This window comes from Conger conger, chromosome 6 (assembly GCF_963514075.1).
Source record: "Conger conger chromosome 6, fConCon1.1, whole genome shotgun sequence".
Classification (NCBI taxonomy): Eukaryota; Metazoa; Chordata; class Actinopteri; order Anguilliformes; family Congridae; genus Conger; species Conger conger.
In genome coordinates this window covers 32,919,604-32,946,211 of record NC_083765.1, presented here as the reverse complement: position 1 = coordinate 32,946,211, position 26,608 = coordinate 32,919,604, and the positions used below count along the sequence as shown (strand labels likewise).

At 44.0% G+C, this 26,608-nt stretch overlaps 1 protein-coding gene across 4 annotated transcripts in view; it reads left to right on the top strand.

Moving 5' to 3' along the window:
* The window catches only part of trim2a (tripartite motif containing 2a), a 39,245-nt gene extending 12,867 nt beyond the window's left edge, over window positions 1-26,378 (top strand). For 3 of the 4 annotated variants that reach the window (XM_061245605.1, XM_061245603.1, XM_061245602.1), the window contains exons 2-12: window positions 12,309-12,487; window positions 12,869-13,106; window positions 14,572-14,723; window positions 15,294-15,474; window positions 17,458-18,181; window positions 18,854-18,957; window positions 21,896-22,063; window positions 22,727-22,895; window positions 23,421-23,491; window positions 23,642-23,782; window positions 24,023-26,378. In XM_061245605.1, the coding sequence (XP_061101589.1) occupies window positions 12,354-12,487; window positions 12,869-13,106; window positions 14,572-14,723; window positions 15,294-15,474; window positions 17,458-18,181; window positions 18,854-18,957; window positions 21,896-22,063; window positions 22,727-22,895; window positions 23,421-23,491; window positions 23,642-23,782; window positions 24,023-24,175 (2,235 nt within the window). In that variant the 5' untranslated portion in view covers window positions 12,309-12,353 and the 3' untranslated portion in view covers window positions 24,176-26,378. Of the gene's footprint in view, window positions 1-5,231; window positions 5,401-12,308; window positions 12,488-12,868; window positions 13,107-14,571; window positions 14,724-15,293; window positions 15,475-17,457; window positions 18,182-18,853; window positions 18,958-21,895; window positions 22,064-22,726; window positions 22,896-23,420; window positions 23,492-23,641; window positions 23,783-24,022 lie in introns of those variants that run through there. The other variant, XM_061245604.1, reaches the window with a different exon arrangement.
* Window positions 26,379-26,608: the final 230 nt, after the last annotated feature.

Genomic DNA, 26,608 nt, shown 5'->3' with positions numbered 1-26,608 from the left:
TGTCACACTGACTCTGCTTAATGAGCTGGCACTGAGGGCTCTGCATCTGACCTGAAGGTCTGAGGAGTGTTTATCAGGCCCACAAGACTTAACACTGCGTGTGGGTGCGGTGTGGGGCATGAGCACCAGGGAATAACCTTTTTAAATGATCTGACTTCATGGTTATAACACTGGATGGCTGTGTTTTCACATTATCTCGTGATGACCTTTTTCATTGCAGTGCATGGCTGGCACAGTGACAACCTAAAGGTACTGCATGTTCTTGCTTTGGGAAATGGTGGCAAAATAAGTCTGTAATGTGTAGTTAAAACATATTTGTGGTGTTTAATACACATTTGCATTACAGATGAGGGTAACTCGGTGGTACAGGAATAACAAGTGCAAGGAAGGTGTCACAGCAAGCCAGGCCTGCAGCAGTTCTCTTATATCCCCTGAAGACATTACGCAATAGAGCAGGAAGTGCGAAAAAAGAGACGATGATGGAGAGGAGGAAACAGCTGACACGGCAGTCTCACGGTTTAGGTTCCTGAGATCTTTTATACCTGCAGAAAAACCTGCTTGGCTGGGCTGCTAGCATCTGCGTTTTCTTAAAGCTCTCCTACAATAAGTATCGGTTTAAAACCTGAGTGTGTCGCATGTTGTGTCTGCCAGGCCTGTGGAGAGCGAGGAAATTGAACCTCCACACGCACAAGGGAGGCAAACGAGACACCAGGGACCTGCTGTTTTTCCCCTTCTCACACTTATAAAAGGTCTGATAACTGCTTTGTGCGCAAGCACGTTTGTTACCTGGTTGCTATGCTAAGGTGGCCAATTTTCCAGCAACTTGCTGCTGTCTTCCTGGAAGTGTTTTAAGTGCAAGAACTTTTGGCCATGATACTTCAATGTTCTTGACTGTAGGATGGGTTTGGAGACATTGAATTCTGTAACATGTTTATGGGACTTTCGGTTTACAGACATCATTGTCTGTACATTAGCAAGTCAGTGATATATTTTCCTGTGAGATAAATTATTGTGTATTATTCGATAAGAAAAATTTTATTCAGAAAAGGGGAATTCATGATAAAATAATTTTTTCATATATTATGAGCAGGCCTTAATCTGGAGGGCTGTTGTATCTGTAAATTTCTGTAGTTTTTGACTACAGTGTGGACATTGAACTGGAAGTTAATTATACCAATTATGATAATCTGTTACACTATGTGTCTTGCTTCATTAAACCCCCTAGGCCTGCCCACCCAACAAACAATTCCCCTATAGGACCTGCATTTAAATTCCTTCAGGGGTCCAGCTAGAGAAAAGATGACAGCAGTCTTCATTTTTTGTTTTGTTTTGCTAAATAAGTCTCCCATGCCTCAAACTATGACTTAAATCATGTCTTCATTAGCAGCTTTTGGTTGATAGCTTATTGGAGATATGAGCTTGCCAGTGAGTGTTTCTGAAGAGCTTCTATTTTCCAATGGGTCCTGCACACATGGTTGGTATGGAATGTGTGTGAGTATTATATACTGTGTGCTAAAACAGTTGTAGGGGAGCTGAGTTATCTTGACACATGATTGACAGGCAGGAATTTCCTTGAGGGCTGCTCAGTAATTAGTGAAGAGTGAATCGAAAATATGTTGCATTTTTATTGAAATTTCCTGTACGGAAATTGAGTATACCAAAAATGTAATTATCAAAATATACAAATTGAAGCTTTCTGGAATTGAAATAAAAAATGACATATGTATATAATGTATATATTTACGATGTATTACATATTCTATCTCCATGAGGATTGCCCCCTCCCCCTTGGAGCAGCAGCATGCTCTAATCTAGTCATGGGGTCATGACCCCAAGCCATCGCAGCAGAGTATTTCCCATCCTATGCATCCAGCATGTCATATAGATCATTCTCTGGGATAGAAATGACAGTAGATGATGCAGTTGTCAGTTCCACAGCCCCTGAATTGTGAGGGACTCTGGTCTCTGTCGAACGCACGGCAGAGTAATTTCCTGTATGGCTGCCGCTGTCTGCTCAGCAGAGCTGGGTTTGACATGCTTTCATTATCTGCTTGTCCCGCGGGGGTCAGCTCTTCATGTGTCCCAGCCTGAACAGAGGGGGTAGGAGGGGGTGTCCGGCACAGCGCTCTTCTGTCCTCAGCAATTCTGCCAGAGTGCCTCCCCTCCCTCTGTCCTAACCCCTTCTGCTATGGATTCAGCTTAGGCAGACTGTGGGCTTAGCACACCCTATACGATAACAAATATGGTCCTGCAGATGAATCTCATAACAGTGAGAGATTAAAACAAGATCAAAACGGGATGTGAAGCTGAAGCATGCCTGGATTATCCACACAATTTTTCTGAAAAGATTTGACTGGAAACAGCTCTGTAAACCATGTCCATATGTGCCATTCCATCAGTTAGGCTGAGGATGGAACGTGGGGAAATGTTTTCCGGGTGAAGTTCTCATGATAGCGTATGGTTTCCATTGTTAGCATTAAAGTCGAGTTGAAGAACAGTTTCGTAATACTCATGAAATTAGATTTTTATATATATTGATTTTATATATTGTATTGACTTAAAAATGCATGATATTGTTCATTGTATTTTGCCATTTCATATTTTCCGCATTAATCATGCACCAGATACTGCTGTAGAATTAATTTCCTTCCAGAAATTAATTCTACAGCAGGATGTTTATTGGATGTAATGAACTCAGAATTACATCCAAGGCCATGTCATTCTGAGTTTATTAAGTCACATTAATTGGCCGATGATAACTTTGTTATAATTATTGCTGGGTGTTTGTCACAGAAGTTAAGGGTGTCATGGCTTCTGTGATTCTGCCCATTGCTTTGACATTGTCAACCTTAACATAGCCTTCATGATTTGTATACACCTTTAAAAGCATTTTTACCTTTACAGTAGCCACTGTAGCCTACTGTATACAGATTCTGAAATGCACTGGAATGAAGATTCCCGCCATGGTCACTTGTTGCAGTCATGTTTGACCGGCACTGTACTGTGTTGATGGCGAATGGTCTTCCCCCATTGCAGTAATGTTGACAGAGACAACAGGCACTCCTTCAAAGACTCAAACATCAATGCACAGCATGTTGTACAAAACAGACTTTAAAGAAATGAAAACACACTGTAAACCCGTTTTATTATTTTAGTAATGCAATTCAAGCAGTCTCTGTTTCTAACAACATTCTGTCACAGACAAAAAGCTTTATGCTCTTTAGTCCCATGCTGTACTGAAGTGATTAAATGCTCCAGCCTATCAATGCATTTTACTCAGAATTTGTTCTTCACGGCAACTTGCCACTGATTTTTTTTACAGTTTTTTGGGGAAACTTCAAACACTTATTACTGTTGCTAAATTTCTCTTATACATGCCTTTCAAATAGTTTCCCACTGCTGCACAGGACCTATTTATTTCTTAAATGAATGCTTTTTAAAACTCACACATTGTCCTGCTTATTCCGTTTTTTTGTCATTCCGAACCTGTACAACTCAAATTAAATACATTCCTACATATTGATACTGCATTTACTGATAAATTCCAGTATTTTACTTTGTTCTACATCGGCATTGTCCCTCTGTAGACTCGAACCTGCAAACACTCTGTTTCCTGAGCACTGCTCTCACACGATAAGATCACTGATGCTGCAGTGTTCCTCCCCATCCTTGAGGATGCCTGGAGGCTTTGGATGTGCTCCATGTTAGCTGTAGTCACTACAGAGCTAACATGCAGCCTTTCTCAGATGGGCTCACTCATGTCTAAGGATGAGTCTCCCTGCTGCAATGAGAGACAGCAGGCTTTAATATTTTCCTACCAATCATCCACACCAAAGCTCTTTGTGCAAGTCGATTCTATTCCTTAGTGTCATCATCCCTTTAAAACAAATTACTGTGCCTTTGTCATTTTAATGCGTTGTTCTTTTAAATCACTGAATCCCTCCATGTTACAGATACTGTGTTTTTTTTCCCCTCAGCACTTTCACCAAAGACCAGAACAAAGGCTTGAGGAGAAAATTGGTCTCAGATGGACTTAACTACAGCTCTATCCAATAATATTTGCTGCAGTAATGAGCAGGAACATTAGAATCTAGGACAGTGCAGGCTGGAAAAATCCTATCATGGTTAATCTCACAAAACACATTCAAAGTTGAGAGAGGTTGTGTCATTTTTATCTTTTTGGTTCTTTTAATTCACTTGAGAATAATGTGCTGTGTAGTTTAGTGCCTCCACAGTTGTCCAGTGTTTTTCATGCATTCCTGATTGATGGCTTTAATCTGTGTTTTCTGTGTGCTACTGTAATAGCTGTGGGAGGACTTGATGCCAGTCATTCATGCATAATGGCTTTTGTGATGATAGTAATTCTGAAGTGCTATTACTTGGAACCCCTGATGTTGCCTGGTAACAAATGCTTGGGAAATGGTACTTTTATATTCAGATACTTGTAACTCTCTCGTAGTAGTACATTATCGCACAACTGTTCAACATGAAACATATTATTTTACTGCCATTGAATTGTAGTATGAATGGCTTTGATTAATAACCCGCTGTATCTCTAGTTGTACGTAAAAACAGGAATTTAGTCTGTGTAAGTCCCTCTAGTTAAGTGCATCTGCTAAATGCTTAAAATAGAGATTGCAGGACATTTTTGTTGTACACTTTTGAGTGTGTGTGCATGTGTGTGTGTGATGTGGACGTGGGTGTGCGAACATGTGCGTGTCTGTCTGTGTGAGTGTATGGTGTGTGTTTCTCTGTGTGTATGTGCATGCGTATGTGCAGTGAAGCAGTGCCTCTGTCGGACAGGTGAGAGATTTGGTTTTGGACTGTGTGAAATGCCTGTGGTGAGAGAGAACACAGGCCACAGCTCTGCAGCGCTTCAGATATACAGTACCATAGCTCCATATCGGCACACGTGCTCAGAACAGACATTTTAGGAGCCTGTCTGTGAACCGTTCCAGATTGGTGGCGAGACCCCACCATGTCACGTGACCGCCCACCTCCCAGCCAACCCGTTGTTTACTTTTGAAAGTGCCAGCTGTTTGCGTCTGCGTCACTGTCATCAGCCCATGAGGCCCGGCCTGTGGGTGACGGGGCGATGTTTACTGACAGGCCTGTGGGTGCAGAGGTGATTTTTACTGACAGAGCTGTTCTGGGAAAGGGCTGAGCTCAGTGCTCTGCAGGCACGCACTGACCAACTCAACCTGGACTCAGACGCTAGGATCTTCAGTGCTTTCTCAACAAATAATCCACCTGTAACCACAAACCAGCCTTTTCTGCTCTGCCGTTTAATCTCGTCTAAAATGTTTAGCCTTCGGTAGTGAAGAAGTGATCTGCAGTGAAGTGAGGTTGTTCTGCTTAAGAAGTCCTGTCAACTCTTCCAGGGGTGGCTGCCTGTGAAAGGTGAGTTTTGATCTCGACGTGGTCCACAGAGCGGGACACAGTTAGGAAATGTGCACTCCAGGCCTCCGCACAGACACAGTGCCGTGAATTCTAATGGTGTGGCCTGTTTCTGCCCACCTCTCTGAGGCCGCTGTGATGTAATCCTGGCAGGGCGGGTTATGAATAGCGCTTTTGGCAGAAGGTGACAGCTCGCTGCTTTGTGTGCCTCTGCGTGGGACGGCACCGGGTCCGGGTGACTGCCTCATCTCCCGGCGGTCCAGCGGCTTCCTCCCTGCCCTGCTGGGCTCCCCGAGGCGGGCGGCCCAATTCCTTATCACCCCCCGTCCACTCCGTGCCTTTCACTCCTCCCCCGCTTTCCCAGAATGCAGTGCAGGAGTGCAGCCAGGCAGTGTGATAGTAGCTGTAATGTAGTTAAACTCTCTGAGTGGGAGAGAGTGATTGGAATCTCTTTTGTAGTGTTACCTCTATGCTTCTGTAAGCAGAGGTGGGCAGACCAGGGATCATAGAGTTAAAGGTCCTTCCATGTGTGTCAGCTGATTTCACTCATTAGTTCTACCTCCTGGCTGAAGAGTTGTGCAAATGAGCCAAACCAGGTGATTGGAACAGAATAGTAGGTGGGGAGGACTTTTACGTTCTGGAACTGGGTTTTGTAAGTTGAGTGAGTGCTGTATGTAATTTCCATTTGTGTTTGCTGGCTGAAAGCACACAGAGGTGTGAGAGAGACCATGCTGTGCTGAATGTCTGATTTATCCCCCAGTATGGAGAGGGATTCCCTCACTGAAGCTTGTAAGATAAACGATGTAGCCGATAACGGTAATGTATCTCCACTGGTGAGGTCAGAATCGTGTCCCCGCATATAGGAGCGCCCATTGCCTACAGTCAGACAGAGGGTTCACGTGGCGTAATATACGGGCGGTTTCTGGGTGTACATGCTCAGACTGAAAGTGGATCCATCCCACGGCCGTTAACTCCCCTGCTCCTGGTGTCCTTAGACTTGACCGTGAGAATGCCTGGGTATTTGTGGCCTTCTGATGTCGATGGCTCTCTCTTGTCCTTCTCGTTGTGGCCTTGCAGTTATTTTCTCTCATATTATATTCTGTCCTGCGTCGCCTTTTCATGGACGTTATGATTCATCCAGATGCATTTCATTTCCCGGAATTGTTTTGACCGCGATTATGGGCAGCAGCTTAAACAGCGTGTTGACTGCCACGGCCTGCCTGAGGGTGACATCAGAGCAGAACAAAGCCCTGGATGACTCATACAGAAGAGTGTCACTTTACTGCCCTGGCATCTTAATTATCTGCCGAATAGGTGTTAAAAACATGAAAACACCATCGAGGGAACCATAAACAAGCCAATGAAATGTAAAAGACTGTTTGGTATTTCTCTACTTTTCCGTATGAGATCAACGCTGGATTTTATCCAGATAATCTCAGCAGCTAGAAAACAGCCCCTCCCAGACAGAGTCAACATTCTATGGTCAGCTTTATATTTTGATTTTAATTTTGTTTGCTTTTTGACTTGCAGTAACTCATTACAAACACAGCTGGGTGTGCTGTTTCCAGGTGTACAGATTGACTTGTTTCATTCTCTATTATGACGTTTGTTGGATGGAGTCACACTATTTATACAGCAGGCCGTGTCTTGTGTTCGGTTCTTGACCATATGGCTCAGGTTCTTTCTGCGCTGTAGTAGAGAATTGGCTCTTATCTCACTCACAGTGACATGGTATGCCTGCAAATCATGCCACCTGAATGTGTCGTACTGGACTATTGGGACAAGGGGAGTGTGATCATATCTGGCCTTTCACTGCACTCTGTGTTTCCATGACAACGCTGGAGAGTAGTCTGAAGTTCAGTTGAGGTCCTATTGCACCGCAGGGCAGTTTTTTTTGTTTTTTTCTTTGCTCATTGAGATGTGTCCAATCTGTGTGACCAAAATGATAATGACTTTAACAACATGATGTCTTTACCCATGCAGTCTGTCTTATATGCTGCCTATACACTCACCAAGCACTTTATTAGGAACATTTTTACTTTATTACACCTACTTATTCATGCAATTATCTAATCAGCCAATTGCATGGCAGCAGTGAAATGCATAGAATCATGTAGATACTGGTCAGGAGCTGCAGTTAATGTTTACATCAACCATCAGAATGGGGGAAAAATGTGATCTAAGTGACTTTTGTGGATCTAGGACATGCTCTGGGAACTACGAGTCCCAGACTGCCACTGTGCCTGGGTGGGGAGGGGTTGAAACCAGCAGCAGACTGGATGTCTCCATGTAGGACCATGGGGGACAGAGTCATGGGTATTAGTGTGCTGCGGATCTCTGTGTTAGAGTCATGGGTATTAGTCTGCGGTGAATCTCTGTGTTAGAGTCATGGTTTTTAGTGTACTGTGCATCTCTGTTACAGCTATGTTAGATGTACATCAGTGCATTATCATGGCTTCTTTTGATTCATCTCTAAATGCTTCTCGAAGCCTGAGGAGAAAAAGAAAAGAAATGGCAAACGTTGCTGTGAAAACATTCTGAAATGACAAACGTTGCTGTGCCAATTGAAAAGTCGGTTCAGGCAATGGAACTGTTCCTTATGAGCGACTGAGCTCATTTCTGTTTTCCCAACACTGCAGTAGTTGGACAGAGTGAGCGGTAAATCAAAGATGTGTGTGTATGTGTGTAAGAGAGACTGAGTATGTGAGAGAAAAAGACAGCATGTGCATGTGAGAAAGAGTGTGTGTGTGAGAGAGAGAGAGACAGTGTGTGTCTGTCTGTGTGTGTGTGTGTGTGTGTGTGTGTGTCCCTGTGTGACCAAAATGATAATGACTTTAACAACATGATGTCTTTACCCATGCAATCTGTCTTATATGCTGACTATACACTCACCAAGCACTTTATTAGGAACATTTTTACTTTATTACACCTACTTATTCATGCAATTATCTAATCAGCCAATTGCATGGCAGCAGTGAAATGCATAGAATCATGTAGATACTGGTCAGGAGCTGCAGTTAATGTTTACATCAACCATCAGAATGGGGGAAAAATGTGATCTAAGTGACTTTGACCGTGGAATGATTGTTGATGGCAGACAGGCTGGTTTGAGTATCTCAGAAACTGCTGACCTTTTCACACACACACAAAAAAATTAAATAAATAAAAAATGAGTGAGCAACAGTTCTGCAGACAGAAACACCTTCTTAATGGCATGAGGTCAGAGGAGAATGGCCAGACTGGTCAAAGCTGACAGAAAGGTGACAGTAGCTCAAATAACAACACATTACAACGGTGGAATGCAGAAGAGCATCTCTGAACACACAATGTATTATAACTCTGAAGTAGATAGGCTACAGCAGTAGAAGTCTAAAGAATAAGTCTGATAAATACCTAATAACATGCACACTGAGTGTATATATATATATATATATATATAGTTCTTACCTCAGGACCCCATTTCAATGGGTCTAATCTGGAAAATTTTTACAGATTGGCCATGTGTTTGTTTTTTTTGTTGTTACTGTATTTTAACGAACAGGGCAAGGGTGAGCTACAGTGTTGAGATATTGAACCTGCAGTCCTGGTGCTGAGTTGTGGACTGTGGATTAATATTCTAGAGCCAGGATCCAGAGGCAGGAAGTGAGGTCATGGCTAGTGAGCTGGGAGCTGGACTTATGCGGTGGACTGGAAGGGTGTATGGAACAGCAAGTGTGTGTGTGTGTGTGTGTGTGTGTGTGTGTGTGTGTGTGCGTGTGCGTGTGCGTGTGTGTGTGCGTGTGTGTGTGAGTGCGTCGCATGTTCATGTTCGCATGCCTATATGCTTGCATGGTGTGTGGGCCTGACACACAGCATAGTGTCACACTGAGGCACACGTTTGCATGTGCGTGTGTATGCACTGTATGTGTGTGTGTTTGTACTGTGTCTGTGCATGTGTGTGTACTGTATGTGTGTGTTTATACTGTGTGTGCACTCATGTGGAAGGGCTGCAGCTCTAAGCTGTGTTGACCGTCAACACGCTGTGAGGGGCTGGCGGAACTCTGGGTGAGTCAGCAGGAAGCCATAGGCCATTAGCCTCCTCTCTCGCTCCTCTCTCATTCTCTCTCCTCTCTCATTCTCTCTCTCTCCTCTCTCATTCTCTCTCTTCTCTCTCATTCTCTCTCTCCCCCCTCTCTCATTCTCTCTCTCCTCTCTCATTCTCTCTGTTCCTCACTCTCTCTTTCTCTTTCTCGTGCTCTCTCTCTCTGTCTGGCTTCATCCATGACCCATGACCAGAGGGCCATCGACTGATGGTCAGGACTGGATATTTGCTGACTACTGCAACCACAAACCTTTGCAGGTTTTAATGCGGTGAGCTGGCAGAGAGAGAAAACAATGAAGTAAGGACTTATGTAATGATGGATTTTCTGAATTGTCGATCTTGATAAGATAGAAAGCTATAAATCTCCTAAGCCGTTTTCTTGATTATGATATTATGGAGTGTTTCTGAGAAATCCTCAATGTAAGATACTGTAAATAGGTCTTACTTACAGTATTGCATAATTTGCAGTACACCACTGTTCTCTGCATGAAATATTTAAGAGCAACGTACTAAGTGCTTGTGCTTCCCATCTCTAGGCCTGTAGGGATTTGGGGAGAAGTGCACATACACCTCTGCTTTGGTTGCTGTAAATGCTCTGTTCAGTGTGTACTTCTGCCTGTCTTCTCCTGAAGAACTCCACCTGAACAGCTGGCCTGAGAAGTCAAATGCCATCATGCGCAGCAGCGAGATGTCATGGCTTGACCCAGGAAGTGAAAAGCCCTCCATGAGCGGATAGTCATTTCTCGGTTGCATTTAATGTCAATGTATTTGAACCACGCTTCCTCCCATATGAACGGACAGGACACCACTTCCTGGGCAGGACAGCTGAAGTGAACCACAAACCCTGGCCTCTGTGCTGCGAGGGGAGTCACACATTCCTCCTGATAGCAGGCTAGGGTGCATGGCGTATTTTGAAACAAACTGTTGGATAGAGTGCTACTTTATTTTCAGGGGGAGGGGGTGAGGGATGGTTGGCATTCCTTTAGCTTTTTGTTCGTTGCACAAGAGCCGTCTCTTAGTAACATCTTTCATCAGGCACTATACTTGTAACTTCGAGAACTTTGCTATTGTTTTATTTTTGCTGGCTTGTTGCATTGCATTATTTTCATATTCCAGTACATTTCCCTTGCTATGTGAATTGTAAAGGAGTTGAAGCTATAAAAAGAATGTGAAAGTATCAAAAAGACACAGTCCCCAAATATATCCACATACTTTCTATGAAGAAAATTTGAAACGAGCTGTTTGGATGTGAAGTTGTGACAGCACAACAATGCACTCATTTGCTTTAGCACGGCCAAGAACAAATCCAAGCACTCGGCACAGACGGTGTTCAGTTCATTGGAGCTAGCCAGACAATAGGAACAGCGGATCATTGGAACGCTGTACAGTTGCTAAAACAGTCTCTACATGGCTCATGAAAGGTGCTAGAAAATGGACACGTAAAACTGGATAGATTGTTTTTGGTACTTAAAACCACACAAAACACACAAGTCTTCTTATTGGGACCTAAAATAAAACACTGGAAAGGTGTACATTATGGGACCTTTAAACTGGGCCTCCACTCCATTGTTGCTATGACAATGTGTTTTTTTTAGAGACTTTATGGAACAGAATATATTTTTGTAACTGAAAATCTCCCCAAAGGGTCTTCCTTTTGTGGGAGCTGACCTGCTTGATAAAAAAGAGAGCATGAATCAAATCCATTATTTGGGTCTAGTTCAGTTCAGCCCTTTCTTTCTGGGTATGTGAGTGTGCTAATTTGGGAAATTATTTCTGAGCATCGGATTAGAAAAGAGTTTAGAATTTGTGGAGGAAATGATGATGCGTGAAAAAGTTAGGCTACTACTGCCTCTAGCTAGTCATGGAGTAAAATTGCTGATGCTATCATACATTAAAATCTTCATTTGTTTGGCCATGGTAGTTTGAATTTCTATCTTTTGATTGGATATTTATTTGGACAGTGTTTCATGAGTAAAGGAGGTTAACTTTTTCTTAAGGTAAAAGGCCACTGCTCTGTAGTACTAAAGTGACTCCACTAGGCTCATGCTTTGGAGAAAGTATGAGCCTAATCCCTAACCTCATTGAATAACTTTTCAGAGACCCACTTTGAGAAAGTCTGCCTGATGCTACCGGTATTGTGGATCTAGGACATGCTCTGGGAACTACGAGTCCCAGACTGCCACTGTGTCTGGGTGGGGAGGGGTTGAAACCAGCAGCAGACTCTGTTCTCCACCTGGATGTCTCCATGTAGGACCATGGGGGACAGAGTCATGGGTATTAGTGTGCTGTGGATCTCTGTGTTAGAGTCATGGGTATTAGTCTGCGGTGAATCTCTGTGTTAAAGTCATAGTCTTTAGTGTACTGTGCATCTCTGTTACAGCTATGTTAGATGTACATCAGTGCATTATCATGGCTTGTTTTGATTCATCTCTAAATGCTTCTAGAAGCCTGAGGAGAAAAAGAAAAGAAATGGCAAACGTTGCTGTGAAAACATTCTGAAATGACAAACGTTGCTGTGCCAATTGAAAAGTCGGTTCAGGCAATGGAACTGTTCCTTATGAGCGACTGAGCTCATTTCTGTTCTCCCAACACTGCAGTAGTTGGACAGAGTGAGCGGTAAATCAAAGATGTGTGTGTATGTGTGTAAGAGAGACTGAGTATGTGAGAGAAAAAGACAGCATGTGCATGTGAGAAAGAGTGTGCGTGTGAGAGAGAGAGAGACAGACAGTGTGTGTCTGTGTCTGTGTGTCTGTGTGTGTGTGTGTCTGTGTGTGTGTGTGTGTGTGTCCCTCCCTCTCTAACCTCCCCTCTCTCTCCTCTCTCCTCTCAGGGCGCTGGGTGAGGCGACTCCGGACCCCCATGTCAGAGTTCTAGGATGGCCAGTGACGGCTCCAGCATCCCCAGCCCTGTGGTGCGTCAGATTGACAAGCAGTTCCTGATCTGTAGCATCTGCCTGGATCGCTACGACAACCCCAAAGTGCTCCCTTGCCTGCATACCTTCTGCGAGAGGTAACCACCAGAAATGACCTCACTCTGCTGGCTGATCCCCCTACACACTGTGCTTTCTGCTGTTGTCAGATCTCCATCAGCTACAAATTAGAAGAGTGAAGCAGGAGAGCACTGAGTATTTTCACACACAATGCAGGGTTAGAAGATAAGGGATTGTGAAAAAAGGAAATTCAACTCAAGTCTGACACAAAATGGCCGCCCTCTCAGCCTTCTGCCCAGGCTTGTCTCTCCTGTGTGTAGCTGCTGGTAGATAAATGAGTTTCTGTCTAACTGAGATTAGGTTTTCAGGGTCGATGTAGCAGCGGCTCTCCCCACTGTTAAGGCGTGTATAGAGGTCTTTTTGAAGGTTAACGGGCAGAACCGTGTGCCTCTCTCCCTTAGGTGCCTTCAGAACTACATTCCGGCCCACAGCCTGACCTTGTCGTGCCCCGTGTGCCGTCAGACGTCCATCCTGCCGGAGAAGGGCGTGTCCGCACTGCAGAACAACTTCTTCATCACCAACCTGATGGACGTGCTGCAGAGGTCTCCTGAGAGCAGCAGCGATGACCCAGCCGTGCTGGAGACGGGCGGGGCTGTGCCCACCGGGCAGCCCCTGTCCTGCCCCAACCACGGAGGCAATGTACGCCCTCCCCTAAAGCACCCCAGCCTCACACTTCCCCTCCTACTTACAGTCCCTGACCCACCCCAACCCTGGAGACAATGTACGCCCTCCCCTAAAGCACCCCAGCCGCAACCTAGAACTTGTACAGCAATGTACACGGTCTTCATGAATCAATGACCACCTGCAGTCTTTACTCATATCGCGATCTGAATCACTCACACACTGCTTCTTACACAGAATACTCACATAGCACTCTGAATCACTCACAGTGTGTGTCTGATTCACAGAGTACTCACATAGCACTCTGAATCACTCACAGTCTGTCTGATTCACAGAGTACTCACATAGCGCTTTGAATCACTCACAGTCTGTCTGATTCACAGAGTACTCACAGAGCACTCTGAATCACTCACAGTCTGTCTGATTCACAGAGTACTCACATAGCACTCTGAATCACTCAGTCTGTGTCTGTTTCACAGAGTACTCATAACTACTCACAGGGCACAGTTTCTGACATATAACTCAGCCAAACTCTTTGGCTAACTGCTGTGTCTGTGTGTGTTTTGGATAGATAGCAGGGAGACTTGGTGCATGTAAGCTGACCTGGTCCTCTTGGGGCCACTTCTAACCACGATACTTACTGCCAACCCTGTGCCTCTACCACTTCTGTCTCCATAGCGACACATTTATTTTTACTGTCCAGAGGGATTCGCGTCTCCTGTGAATTTGGCTTGCCAGAGCTGGAATGGATGTTACACACTATGTCCAGATCCAACTCTGCAGCCATATCAGGAAAACCTGACAAACTTATTCCATATTTACAGCAGGCACACAATATTTTCACAACTACAGGAATGGGATTTTATTATGACTTTATTATTTATTATTTTTTTCCAACAGGGAAGAGAACATTTTAGTTATGATTGTACAGAACAACAAGCAAATATAAAAAATAATATTTAAAAATAAAAAAACAGGCAAAAACAATATGTTTTAATTCACTGAAGTATGTTGTCGCATTAAACTTTACAATGAGGAATGTGATCTTTAATATAAAATGCACTACACTGAAGAAGAAAGCAGGTGACGGTCAGGACATTCCCTTTGAGGGATGCAGGGTAAATCCCTCACTGTTTATCCAAGGTAACCTATTTTCAAAGGACAAAGAGAAAATGCTAAATACAAAATACATCTGTTAGTCCATGAAGGCACACATGACGCTAAGCACAACTATGTACAAAAAGAAAAAAATGCAATTTAAAAAAATGTATAAAATATATATGAAGTGAACAGTCATTTCAGTCTCACATCATCACTGATGACATTTTCACAACAAATGAGTGACATTCACCAGTATGAAGAGACACACATTGTATGTGTGTAGATGAGATGTGGCAGTGTGCATGACATGCAGGTGTGTGTGTGTGTGTGTGTGAGGGCGCTAATATGCCTAGTGACAGACTGCCCCCCTTGCGGTTGTCAGGTGATGGAGTTCTACTGCCCCCCGTGTGAGACGGCCATGTGTGAGGAGTGCACAGTGGGGGAGCACGCAGAACACCCCACCGTCCCACTCAAAGACGTGGTGGAACAGCACAAAGCCTCCCTCCAGGACCAGCTCGACGCTGTCAAAAACAGGTGCGTCCCATCTCCTCCTAACTCCTGGGCACATATACACATGTATACACGTACATGTACATAGAAACATGTATTCATTATACACGCATACCCATGTACATACACATGCTTTAATAAGACTGCAGTTAAACATATAACAAAGGGTCCTGCATTTTTCAATTTCACGGATGTCTTGGACCGTGTTACAACTCAGTGACAATGACCGTACCCATGTGCACGCACATACGCACACACACACACACGCACATGCTGAGTCATGAGTCACCCAGAGGACATGGGTGCGCAACTAAATGGTTTGAGTAGTCAATACTGAGAGCTATGATGAGTGCTGCATTTGCTTATTTGCAGATTATAGAAATGCAGCTCACTTTTCAAGTCCTGCTGGGAATTGTAGTACTTTCTTAGTGTGGAGGATGAGGGGGCAGTAATCTTGGTCTCCTCGTGCCGTGTGCTCAGGCTGCCCTATGATTGGTACATGGTTAGTACATAAGGATGAAGCTCAGTCATGTACAGCAGTAGTTTGGAGGTTGAGGGGGCAGTAATCTTTGTCTTCTCGTGCCGTATTCTCAGGCTGCCAGAGATCGACTCGGCTCTGCAGGTCCTGTCGGAGATCCTGCAGCAGCTGACCAATCAGAAGTCATCCATCGAGGAGGACATCCACGCCGCTTTCGACGAGCTGCAGAAGACGCTCAACGTGCGCAAGAGCGTGCTGCTGATGGAGCTGGAGGTCAACTACGGTCTCAAACAGAAGGTGAGAGCCGACCGCCTGCGGTCCACCACGGTCCCAACACAGCAGTGGTCTTGCAGTCAGTACAGGGGGTAAGGCAAAGAATGGGGTCTGTTCTCAAGTATTAGTCAGATGCATTGGTAGTGCTCTGTCTGTTATACACAGGGCATTATGCTGGGTTGGGGTGAAGTCCATTTTAGTTCTGGCAATTGAGATGATTTAAAATCAGTTCATCAATAGAAAATAATGCATATTACGCTCTGGGGATTGCTTAAATTAATATGTATGAGCATTTCCAAACAAATAAATGATTAATTAATGCAATTTCAGCCTGTATTCCTGGTATCTCAAACCTGCATAATCATTACCTTTAGTAAAACTTGTAAGCTTGAAGTGATGCATGCATATTCCTGTGTCTCTAATGTGACAGCCATGCATGCACACACACTGCATTATGACTGTAACGAAGATAACAGTTTACACCCCAACCCCTGAGGTAGCCTTAGCCCCATACCCGTGCCTAATTAATAATTAACCTTAAAATGGGTCACGCCCAGCGAGAGCCAATCACGCGCGCTGCCCTCTCACATGGGCCTGGCCAGATGGAGCCAGGTGGTCACATGATACGGTGATGGACTGCAGGAGGCGGGCACAGCCGCCCCCGCTGAGGGCGTGGGCTATGCTGGGAGACTGCGGTGACAGAGCAGCTTTTCCATGCAGTGCTTTTGCTTTTCATAGACCGTTTGTGTAACATTAACCTCGCTGGTTACACGCTCTGTTCAGCTCCACTCAATGCAGAAGAGTCCTGGTTTATGTGAGTCTATTTGTTGTTGGTTCGTGTTGTATTGTGAGGACAGGGAATTCTCATTAAGACAGCGTTAATGGCACTTTAAGAACACAATGCTCCTTTATACTGATGTTTTATTTGTATCTGAAATTATTATGTTGTGTGCGTATTATTTATGTTTGTTTTACGACCGCATGCATGTGGAGATTTTATGAATTTGCGTTGTGCATCTGCTCAGTGAGTGTATTTTCATGAACATGTTTGCGTGTATGTGTGGTAATTATTTGTGTGTGTACCACTATTTAGCATGTGGGTATATTTAATAACTATTTGAGTGTTTATGTAGAGTGTTATGTGTATTTGCTGATTCTGTGAGTGTATGTGTGTTTGGTTTGTGTGCATACATGTTGTATGTATTTAGCAAACATTTTTAGCCAAAGTGCTAAGTGCACGCATAGAAAGCACATTTAACATGACTAGAAACCAACACTTGAGCTGTAGGGTAGATAAGTGTGTGTGTGTGTGTGTGTGTGTGTGTGCGCACATGCACTTATGCAACTCTGTGTGTGTGTTTGCTTGTGTGTGGGCATGTGCCTGTGTGAATGCATGTGTGCATGTATATCTGCTGACCTTGTGCGTCCCTGTGTGTTTCATGACTGTACAGCACTGTGATAGAAGCAGGAGGGGCCCTTACTGATAGCATTATGTTTGGGGCCTCTGCGTATTTGCTGACTGCTGTGTTAGCAGGAGGGGCCCTTACTTTTTCAGAGTACTGGGGCCTCAGTGTGAATGTATGTGCTGTATATGTGTATTTGCTGACTCGGTGCATGTGTCTTTGTGTCTTTGTGTGTTTGTGTTTGTTTGTGTGTGTGTGTGTGTGTGTGTGTGTGTGTGTCTGTTTGCAGGAGAGGCCCTTTAAGAGCTCTGCATGTTTGGGGCCTCTGTGTGTATACAGTATGTGTATATGTGTGTATATTTGCTGACTCACTGTGTGTATAAGCAGGAGAGGGCCTTAGTCTTTAAGGGCTCGGTGTGTTTGGGGCCTCTGTATGTATACAGTATGTGTATACGTGTGTATATGTGCTGACTCACTGTGTTTATAAGCAGAAGGCCAGTCTTTAAGGGCTTGATGTGTTTGGGGCCTCTGTATGTATACAGTATGTGTATACGTGTGTATATGCACTGACTCATATGTGCTGACTCACTGTGCTGTGCTGCAGGTGCTCCAGGCGCAGTTGGACACTCTGCTGAATGGGCAGGACAGCATTAACAGCAGCTGCGACTTCACGGAGCAGGCGCTGAGTCACGGCACCGAGGCCGAGGTCCTGCTGGTGCGCAAGCAGATGAGCGAGAGGCTGGGCGAGCTGGCCAATCAGGACTACCCGCTGCAGCCCGAGGAGAACGACCAGCTGGACTTCCTCATCGAGACCGAGGGCCTGAAGAAGTCCATCCACAACCTGGGCACCATCGTCACCACCAACGCCATCGCCTACGAGACGGTGGCCAGCGGGGAGGGCCTGAGGCAGTGCGTGGTTGGCCTGCCCACCTCCGTCACCATCACCACCAAGGACAAGGACGGCGGGCTGTGCAAGACGGGCAACGCCTGCCTGACGGCCGAGATCTGCACCCCCGACGGGAGCGTGGCGGACGGCGAGATCCTGGACAACAAGAACGGCACCTACGAGTACCTCTACACCGTGCACAAGGAGGGCAACTTCAACCTGGCCCTGCGCCTCTACGACCATCACATCAAGGGCAGCCCCTTCAAGCTCAAGGTGTGCAAGTCCGCCGACGTCTCGCCCACCTCCGAGAGCGCCAAGAAGAGGCTGAAGTCGCCGGGCAGTGGCCACGTGAAGCAGAAGGCCATCAAGCGGCCGGCCAGCATGTACAGCACGGGGAAGAGGAAAGAGAACCCCATCGAGGACGACCTCATCTTTAGAATCGGTGAGGGCTCCTCGCCGTCTGCGGCTCCTGGAGCCTATGTGAGCTCAGACACCGTGCAGTGACACTCCTGCGTTTTCTCTGAGTCATGGTTGTACATGGTACATGTGCATGGGAGGAGTTTGCGTGTTCTTCCTGTGTCTGCGTGGGTTTCCTCCAGGTTCTCTGGTTGGCTCCCATCTGCAAAAACACCAACGGTGACTACCAATGAGAATGAGCCTCTCTGGCTAACTCTCCCATTTACAGCAGTGTTATTAATGTGCATTGTCCTTGTTAAATAAATAAACATAAAACATTTATATAGCTGTAACACACTTCTTCATATGGATATATACAGTACTGTGTTGCCTGCAATACCCTGATGGAAATGGGATATACTGCACCAAATATAAAAAAATGAAATCAATTATTAACAGCAGAAACAATATTGCAAGCATTTTCATAATAAGATCTTCAGTGTTAAATCTGCTAATTTGTAATTAGTTTACAGCGTATCTACAGTAAGTGATTTGTATTCTGTGCACTCTTTGCTGTTTATGCTGCCTTTTTTAAACTCTAGAAAGTCTTGCATTAATATTGTTATGGAAGGGCACTCTGAACATTTGAAGTTGAGTTGCTGTGGCATCCCTTCTGTGTTCAGAATGACGTGTGAACGATAACTTGAATGTTTTCCAGGAACAAAGGGAAGGAATAAGGGAGAATTCACCAATCTCCAAGGTGTGGCCGCATCTTCTGTGGGAAAGATTTTGATAGCAGACAGTAACAATCAATGTGTTCAGGTAAGGGCTTTTAAAGAGGCACCGTAGGCCTGTTGACAGAAATGACAATCCCCCCCCTTCCTCCTCATTCACCTTTAGTTTTCATTTTGAATTTGAACTCAATTTCAGTTGGATGCATAGGTATAATAATCCTATTGATTTACCTCATGGGAATGGAATTAACTGAATTATATTGACTATATTAAATATATGAAATGGGGCGACATGGCTCAGGCAGTAAGAGCAGTCGTCTGGCAGTTGGAGGGTTGCTGGTTCGATCCCCCGCCCGGGCTGTGTCGGAGTGTCCCTGAGCAAGACACCTAACCCCCAAATGCTCCTGACGAGTTGGTCGGCGCCTTGCATGGCAGCCAATCGCCGTCGGTGTGTGTGTTTGTATGAATGGGTGAATGAGAAGCATCAATTGTACAGCGCTTTGGATAAAGGCGCTATATAAATGCCAACCAGTTATATATACAGTTGCTTCAGAAAATATTCAGACCCATTCACTTTTTGCATACTTTTTGCACATGCAAATTGCCATTTTCTCCCATCAATCTACACTCAATACCCCATAATGACAAAGTGAAAAAAAAAAAATATATATTTTTTGTAAATGTATAAATGTATTATCCCTCGGGATGAATAAAGTATCTATCTATCTATCTATCTATCTATCTATCTATCTATCTATCTATCTAAAGATCAAAAAGCCATACAATCTCGAAAGAACTCTCTGTAGACCTCTGTAAAACCATGTAAACCATGTTCCCAGGAGCACAGTGGCCTCAATAATTGTGAAATGGAAGAAGGATTCTTCCTAGAGTTGCCTGCCCAACCAAACTGAGTAACCGGGTAAGAAGGGGCTTGGTCAGGGAGGTGAACAAGAACCCAACAGTCACTTTAACCGAGCTCTGGAAGTCCTCTGCAGAGATGGGAAATTCACCAGCACTCCATTTCAGCAGCACACGTCAATCAGGCCCTTATAGTAGAGCGGCTAGACGGAAGCTACTCTAGAGTAAAAGGCATATGACAGCCCGCTTGCAGTTTGCCCAACCATGCACAGTCAGCCGCATGAAACTGCTGATGGAGCTTATGTACTGTAGAATTCTTATTAAAAAATGTGGCTACACTGTTGCTGTCAACATTATATATCCCTTAAACCCAAACTCTGAGAACATGAGGGAAAAGTTTCTCCGGACTGATGAGACACTAACTCTTGGGGGAGAACTCCAAGCACTATGTCTGGCTAATACCATCCCTACGGTGAAGCATGGTGGTGGCAGCATCATGCTATGAGGGTGTGTCTCAGCAGCCACGACAGAGAGACTGGTCAGAATTGAGGGAAGGATGACAATGCATAACAATGACCCGAAGCATACAAACAAGGTGACAGTGTCTGACTGTCCTTGAGTGGCCCAGCCAAAGCCCTGACTTAAACCCCATAGAACATCTGTGGAGAGACCTGAAGATGGCAGTTCAGACACTTCCCATCCAGTCTGACAGAGCGTGAGAGGAACATCTGACAGGAACAATGGGATAAACTGCCCAAATCCAGGTGTGCAAAATGTAGTGACTTACCCAAGAAGACTCAAAGCTGTAATTGCTGCCAAAGGGGCTTCTACAAAGTACTGAATTAAGGGTCTGAATACTTATACAAATGAGAGATTTCTGGTTTTTTTGTTTTGTAATAAATTAGCAAAAATATAAAGTTTTCACTTTATCATTATGGGTCATTCAGCGTAGATCCATTTAAAAATATTTTTTTAAAAACATCCACATATTACCTATATTACTCTATACTCCATTTCAGCAAGGGTTTGTAATTTAGTAAATAGTTGATAAAATGATCGAAATACATTTCTAGTAAATTATTTTTTTATATTTGTGTACAAAGAGAACACTTGTATTTAAAACAGAGTGAGTTGAGTTGTCAAAGTCTAGGTCCCGTAATTACCAAATCTCACAATGTCCCTATTATCCCCATAATGAGTAATCTGGCTAATGTGTGTTGTGCAGTCTCTCTGTAGAGGCAGATCAATTTCACTCAATTTGTTCTCCGGGCACTGATCCTGAATTAGGTTAGGCTGGCTTTCTCGAATAATGTTTGGGGTTAAGATTAGGGAACAAAGTACGAGGAGCATCTTGTAGAAGAGCGCCAGCTCTGTACTAATAGATGCAGACCCGCACAATGACTCCTTACAGATCAGCACAGCCAATCAGGACCTTGCTCCTGAGACCCCACCCCTCTGTTGAGAGCAGTTGGTCTCCGGGGAGATGACTCACAGTCATCCCTGTGCATCCTTGCCCGGCATCCATTTTATTAATTTCCCTCCAGTGAGCACAGTCAGCCGCATGAAACTGCTGATGGAGCTTATGTACTGTAGAATTCTTATTAAAAAATGTGGCTACACTGTTGCTGTCAACATTATATATCCCTTAAACCCAATTTTTTGGGTCACAATTCAGTATCAGCACAAATGGCCAGACTTCTATTTCTTCTATTTATTATGTCGTATTCATTCCTATTTCACTCAGATTTGGCTGGAGAGAAAAGGCCTGGTGTTGACACGGGCATAGGGACAATGCACTAAACTGTGCCTGTTATTGAACTAAGTCTGTTTTCATTAGCCATCATGTGAAAGTATTCTTGTTAAAACGCCCCTGACTTTTTGTGTTTGCGCAGTGAAATTCTCGTCTCAGGCTCTGTTGCTTTTGTAGAGGAAATCAATCTTTTTGTGAAGAGAGGAAAGGCAAGGAGGCAGGGAAATGAAATGAGAATCTGCTGTCCTGACCTTAGCTCAGTCAAAAGGCTGTCTTTGCTTCAGGGAAGGCAGTGGGTGTACAGTTTCATCTTTTAAATCACACGGTGTGAAGAGCTGAGACATTATCCTATGTGTGTGCTCCTGTACTAACTCCTAATAAATCAGTAATAAACATGCCTGTGTTTGTGCATTGGCAGATCTTTGCCAATGACGGACAGTTTAAGAACCGGTTCGGGGTTCGAGGCCGGTCTCCGGGGCAACTGCAGCGGCCCACGGGAGTGGCTGTTCACCCCAATGGTGACATCATCATCGCTGACTACGACAACAAATGGGTCAGCATATTCGCCAGTGATGGGAAATTCAAGGTGAGCTGATCTTGTATTCGGTCTGTGGTGTCTTAGAAATACCCCATTTGGTGGTAAGATCAGTATTTAAAAGGTTGAAAACCAGCAATGGCATGGTCATTCAATTTTGCACTGTGGGCTGCACACCTTTGAGTCGATGTTTCATGTTTCACATTGAAAATGACATGTTTAATTCCATAATATTTTATTGCATACTTATTTCGCATTGTGTAACCCTTCAGACTTATGGAAAAGTATGTTCACTTTTGGTGGACGTAATGAAATTGTATCTGAAGCGACAATTATTTGTACAAACTCCTGATACAGTGGTTCTCCACCCTGTTCCTCCAGCTCCTGATATGTTTTCATTTCAACCCTAATCTGATTCTGCTACTAAGCAGCTCAATGAGATCTCTAGCTGCTGAATGAGGTGTGCTTTGTTGGGGATGGAGTGAAAACCTACAGGACAGTATATCTCCAGGAAGGTTGGGAACTACTGTCCAAATATATCGTGAAATGTTGCGATATCTTGATAATGTAATTTATCTCAGTGCATTGGTAGCGTATTTTGGTACAGGATGAAACGCTGTGGAGATGAGCGCATGAACGTGGACATGATTTCAGATGTTTAATATGCAGTGGGCATGCGGAGAGGAATCCGTTTGAACACACTTCTCTCCTCAGTCCAAGATCGGCTCGGGTAAGCTGATGGGGCCGAAGGGTGTGTCGGTGGACCGGAACGGGCACATCATCGTGGTGGACAACAAGTCCTGCTGCGTCTTCATCTTCCAGCCCAACGGCAAGCTGGTCACCAAGTTCGGGAGCCGTGGAAACGGGGACAAGCAGTTTGCAGGTGGCGCACGCCCGCCCCTCTCTCCTGCTCACACTTACACACCCGATGCACACCTCGCTCAATTATATCATCTTTTTGAATTCAAATACTTTTCCGCGCTTTACTGAGCTTGTCTGGTGTACTATGAAATACTCTCACAAAGTGCAAACTCCACCTTTGGCTCCTCTTGATTAGCTCAGTTGCACCAGGCAAGATAAGCACAGAAAAGTATTTAAATCCAAAACAGTTACTGTATGTTTTTGACCCAGATCTAAGATGGTGTGCAATATTGAACCATGACTGTTCATTAATATCTTATATTGGTGTGATATCTTCATAAGAGGTGGACAATACTGTATGTATAAAAATAAAAAACGATGTTTTTGAGGAGATATACGTATGTTTATTTATCTATTATCTTTTTAAAGTTATTTTTAAATCTATAAAGGGCTAACTGACATTTGAATAATCTACAGATGGTACACGCAGCATGCTTATATGAGAGGAGAGCCGCTAACTTCCCTGTTGTTTGTTCTGTCTGCATAGGCCCTCACTTTGCAGCTGTAAACAGCAACAATGAAATCATTGTTACAGACTTCCACAACCACTCTGTGAAGGTAAGGTGTCTCAGTGGAGGGGTACCACTGGTACCAAGAGTAAGAACAGCCGTCTGTCTTTAAATTTGAATTTGACACTATACTATATTTTACTGTTTAAAAAAATTGAGGGGCTGAAAGTGTTGTTTCCTGTGCAATGGTGGAATGCAGGTCTTTAACTCGGAAGGAGAGTTCCTGCTGAAATTTGGGTCCAATGGCGAGGGGAACGGACAGTTTAATGCTCCCACTGGGGTGGCAGTCGATGCCAACGGCAATATCATTGTGGCAGATTGGGGGAACAGCAGGATACAGGTGAGATCTGAGGAAAAACTGGCTATTGTTTGTTCATATATTTTTTTTACAACTGAAATAGCAGTCATTGGTTGAAAACAAAAGGGCATACTTGTATCACTTACTTACTGCATGGGTAACTTGCCTTTTTGAACTTACTCCCTTAAATTGTATTAATGTCATTGGTAGTCATGTTTATCAAGCTACACACTGCCTGACAGAGGAGCTTATTGAAGTGTTTTTCCCCACTCCCCACTGCAGGTGTTTGATGGCAGTGGGTCCTTCCTGTCCTACATCAACACCTCAGCGGACCCCCTGTATGGGCCCCAGGGCCTGGCTCTCACTGCAGACGGCCACGTCGTGGTGGCCGATTCAGGGAACCACTGCTTCAAAGTGTACCGCTACCTGCAGTGACCACACCCCACCGTCCTCCCCCATCCTTCCTGGAGCCATGTGTCAGTCACTGTGCACTCACCTATCCAGACTGCCTTCCTCGTGCCATGCAGGGTCATGTGGTGTCCCTGGCCCCTCCCTCCTGAACTTCATCACTGTGACCTCGCACCTGACCCGCCCACTTCCCAACGAGGCCCTGCCTCCTCCTCACACTCCTCGTCTTTAATAGGACACTCTCATCTTGTGCGATTGGGTGAACGACACAGCAGATTAGATCTGCTTGCATTTGGTAGTGTTCCCCACCACAAAAGCTTCAGAAAACCTGTAGGCTCACGCAGTACAGTAGTTTTCTTTTATTTCATAATTCCTCTGAAGAGGATAATGCCCAAATATGCAATCATTATTATTATTATAAATCCCTATATTTATTGCCATGACACTTTCAAGTAAAATGTATGTGAAAGTGAAATGTAATATCTTACAGTCTTACAGGGGCTCAGAAGGGTGGTGTTGATTCTGCTTGTACTATAGGGAAAATAGGTTTGGTAGCTTTTCAGTTTTAAGAGGTCAAAATGTGAAGATGCCACTAGGTACAGGATATCCTCTGTCACCATTTTGTTTGCAAAACTGGAGTGAACTGGACACGTTGTCACCGCCAGTGTTGTCAGTGAAGCTTTACTTAGAGTTCTTGTGATGAACGCGCCATGTGAAATTGTTCTTCCGTCGCCAGCTGAATATTCAACACAGGGCCCCAGATTGTCAGAGTCATTTTCAAGCATGAACTCAGAATGTTACCACCTGTGTCCTTTCTGTTTGTGCGCTTGAGGTGCTGTTGTTTTTCTGTGGGAAGGCTTACACGTCACTCTGGTGGTGAGGACAGAAGAACATGCATGCTATGCGAGTGTCCTGTGTGTGGAGAAGACCTGCTTATATGTACGGTGTATCTACTGATTGCTGAAGCACACAGTTTCCTATCTTTTTGCAGCGATCATCGTTGTTACCAATTATCTCTAACCCTGAGTTAATGAAGGATATCAAGCAAGGACAAAATATTTGTTAAATTTTATTGCGTGGTAATAAGAGATGATGGCAATCAGACCTCTCCTGTGATATGTAGCTTTTTAAATCTGCATATGCTGGAAGTCTAATGGGGAACAGTTTCACTTTATGCTTGTCGAGGAGTTATATGTGGATGTATGTTTTATCTGATTTCCATATGTACTCTAAGTATACCAGAGGTGCAGTTGTACTTCTTGTATAGTACACTTGAATCGTTGACTGATTATTTAATTAACAAGAAGTGGAAGAAATTTCACCAAAGCAACCATCCCTGCCTGTGTTTCGTGACATCCTTAGCACTTGACTCTGTCATTCAAAACTGCTTCAAGATGAAATGCACTGCCTATCCACAGCATGGTACAGCAGAATAATGACATGAAAGTTCTTGATGATAGCCTATTATGGACAATTCATATAAAGGAATCACGACCATGCTGTTCACTGACCTTAAAAAAAAGAAACCAAAACATACCAATACATTCTACAATGTGCTATGTGTATATGTGGTTATATGAAAGTTTGAAGGGACTGATTGCTTTTCATAGAAAATAACATGCAGTGCTCCTTACAAATTAGTTACTGTACATTGGGATCGCAAGTAGTAATTATTATTATTTTCTGAAAGCATTTTATTTTTTATTTTGTGTACATGTGTAAGGCCAAATCAAAAAAGTGCCCATAGATGTTTGACTTGATTTTTATCATGCAGTTTTCATGTGTTCATTTCAGTTGTAGTTACATGCCATTGTGGGAATATTCTGTACAGAGACTGAAACTTTGTGTCTTGTAATATTGTCTGTGCTCTAATTGTTTTCCCTGAAATGTCTACAGAAGAAGCTAGTTTCATTGTGTGTGAAGGGTTGCAATTGTTTTAAATGTTAAGCACTAAGTTCTGTCTGTAAGAAACGTAGCCTTAATTGCTTAATATGATTTTATGTTATATGTTCCACAAAAGGAATGTTTTTCTTACTGACACAAATAGCACTATGTTGTCAACCTGCAGTTGTTCCTCCTCATGTGAAGTGCACATATGTTTTCCTAACCTTTAATAAGCTTCCCTGTGTGTGAGCACACATTCTCCACATTTGAGCATTCCATTATTGACATTAATTTAATCATGTCTATTTGCATTGCAGAAATAAACTACTGACTTCTTTTAAAAGCATGGAAAGCTTGTTGCCCAGTGCTGTAAGTGTGTTTCCGTTTTCAGGTCTCTTGCATTTCTGTATGCGGGTTGGAGGCAAGACTCTTGTAGGAGATGGCCGAGATAAACCCTTATCCTAGCACATTTCATTAGTGAACACTAGGGGGAGTCTGAAACCACTAATCCAGTGATACTCAAATCTGGCCCTCAAATCTAAATCCAGCCCTGATTTTCTTTTTCTTTTCCCAGGT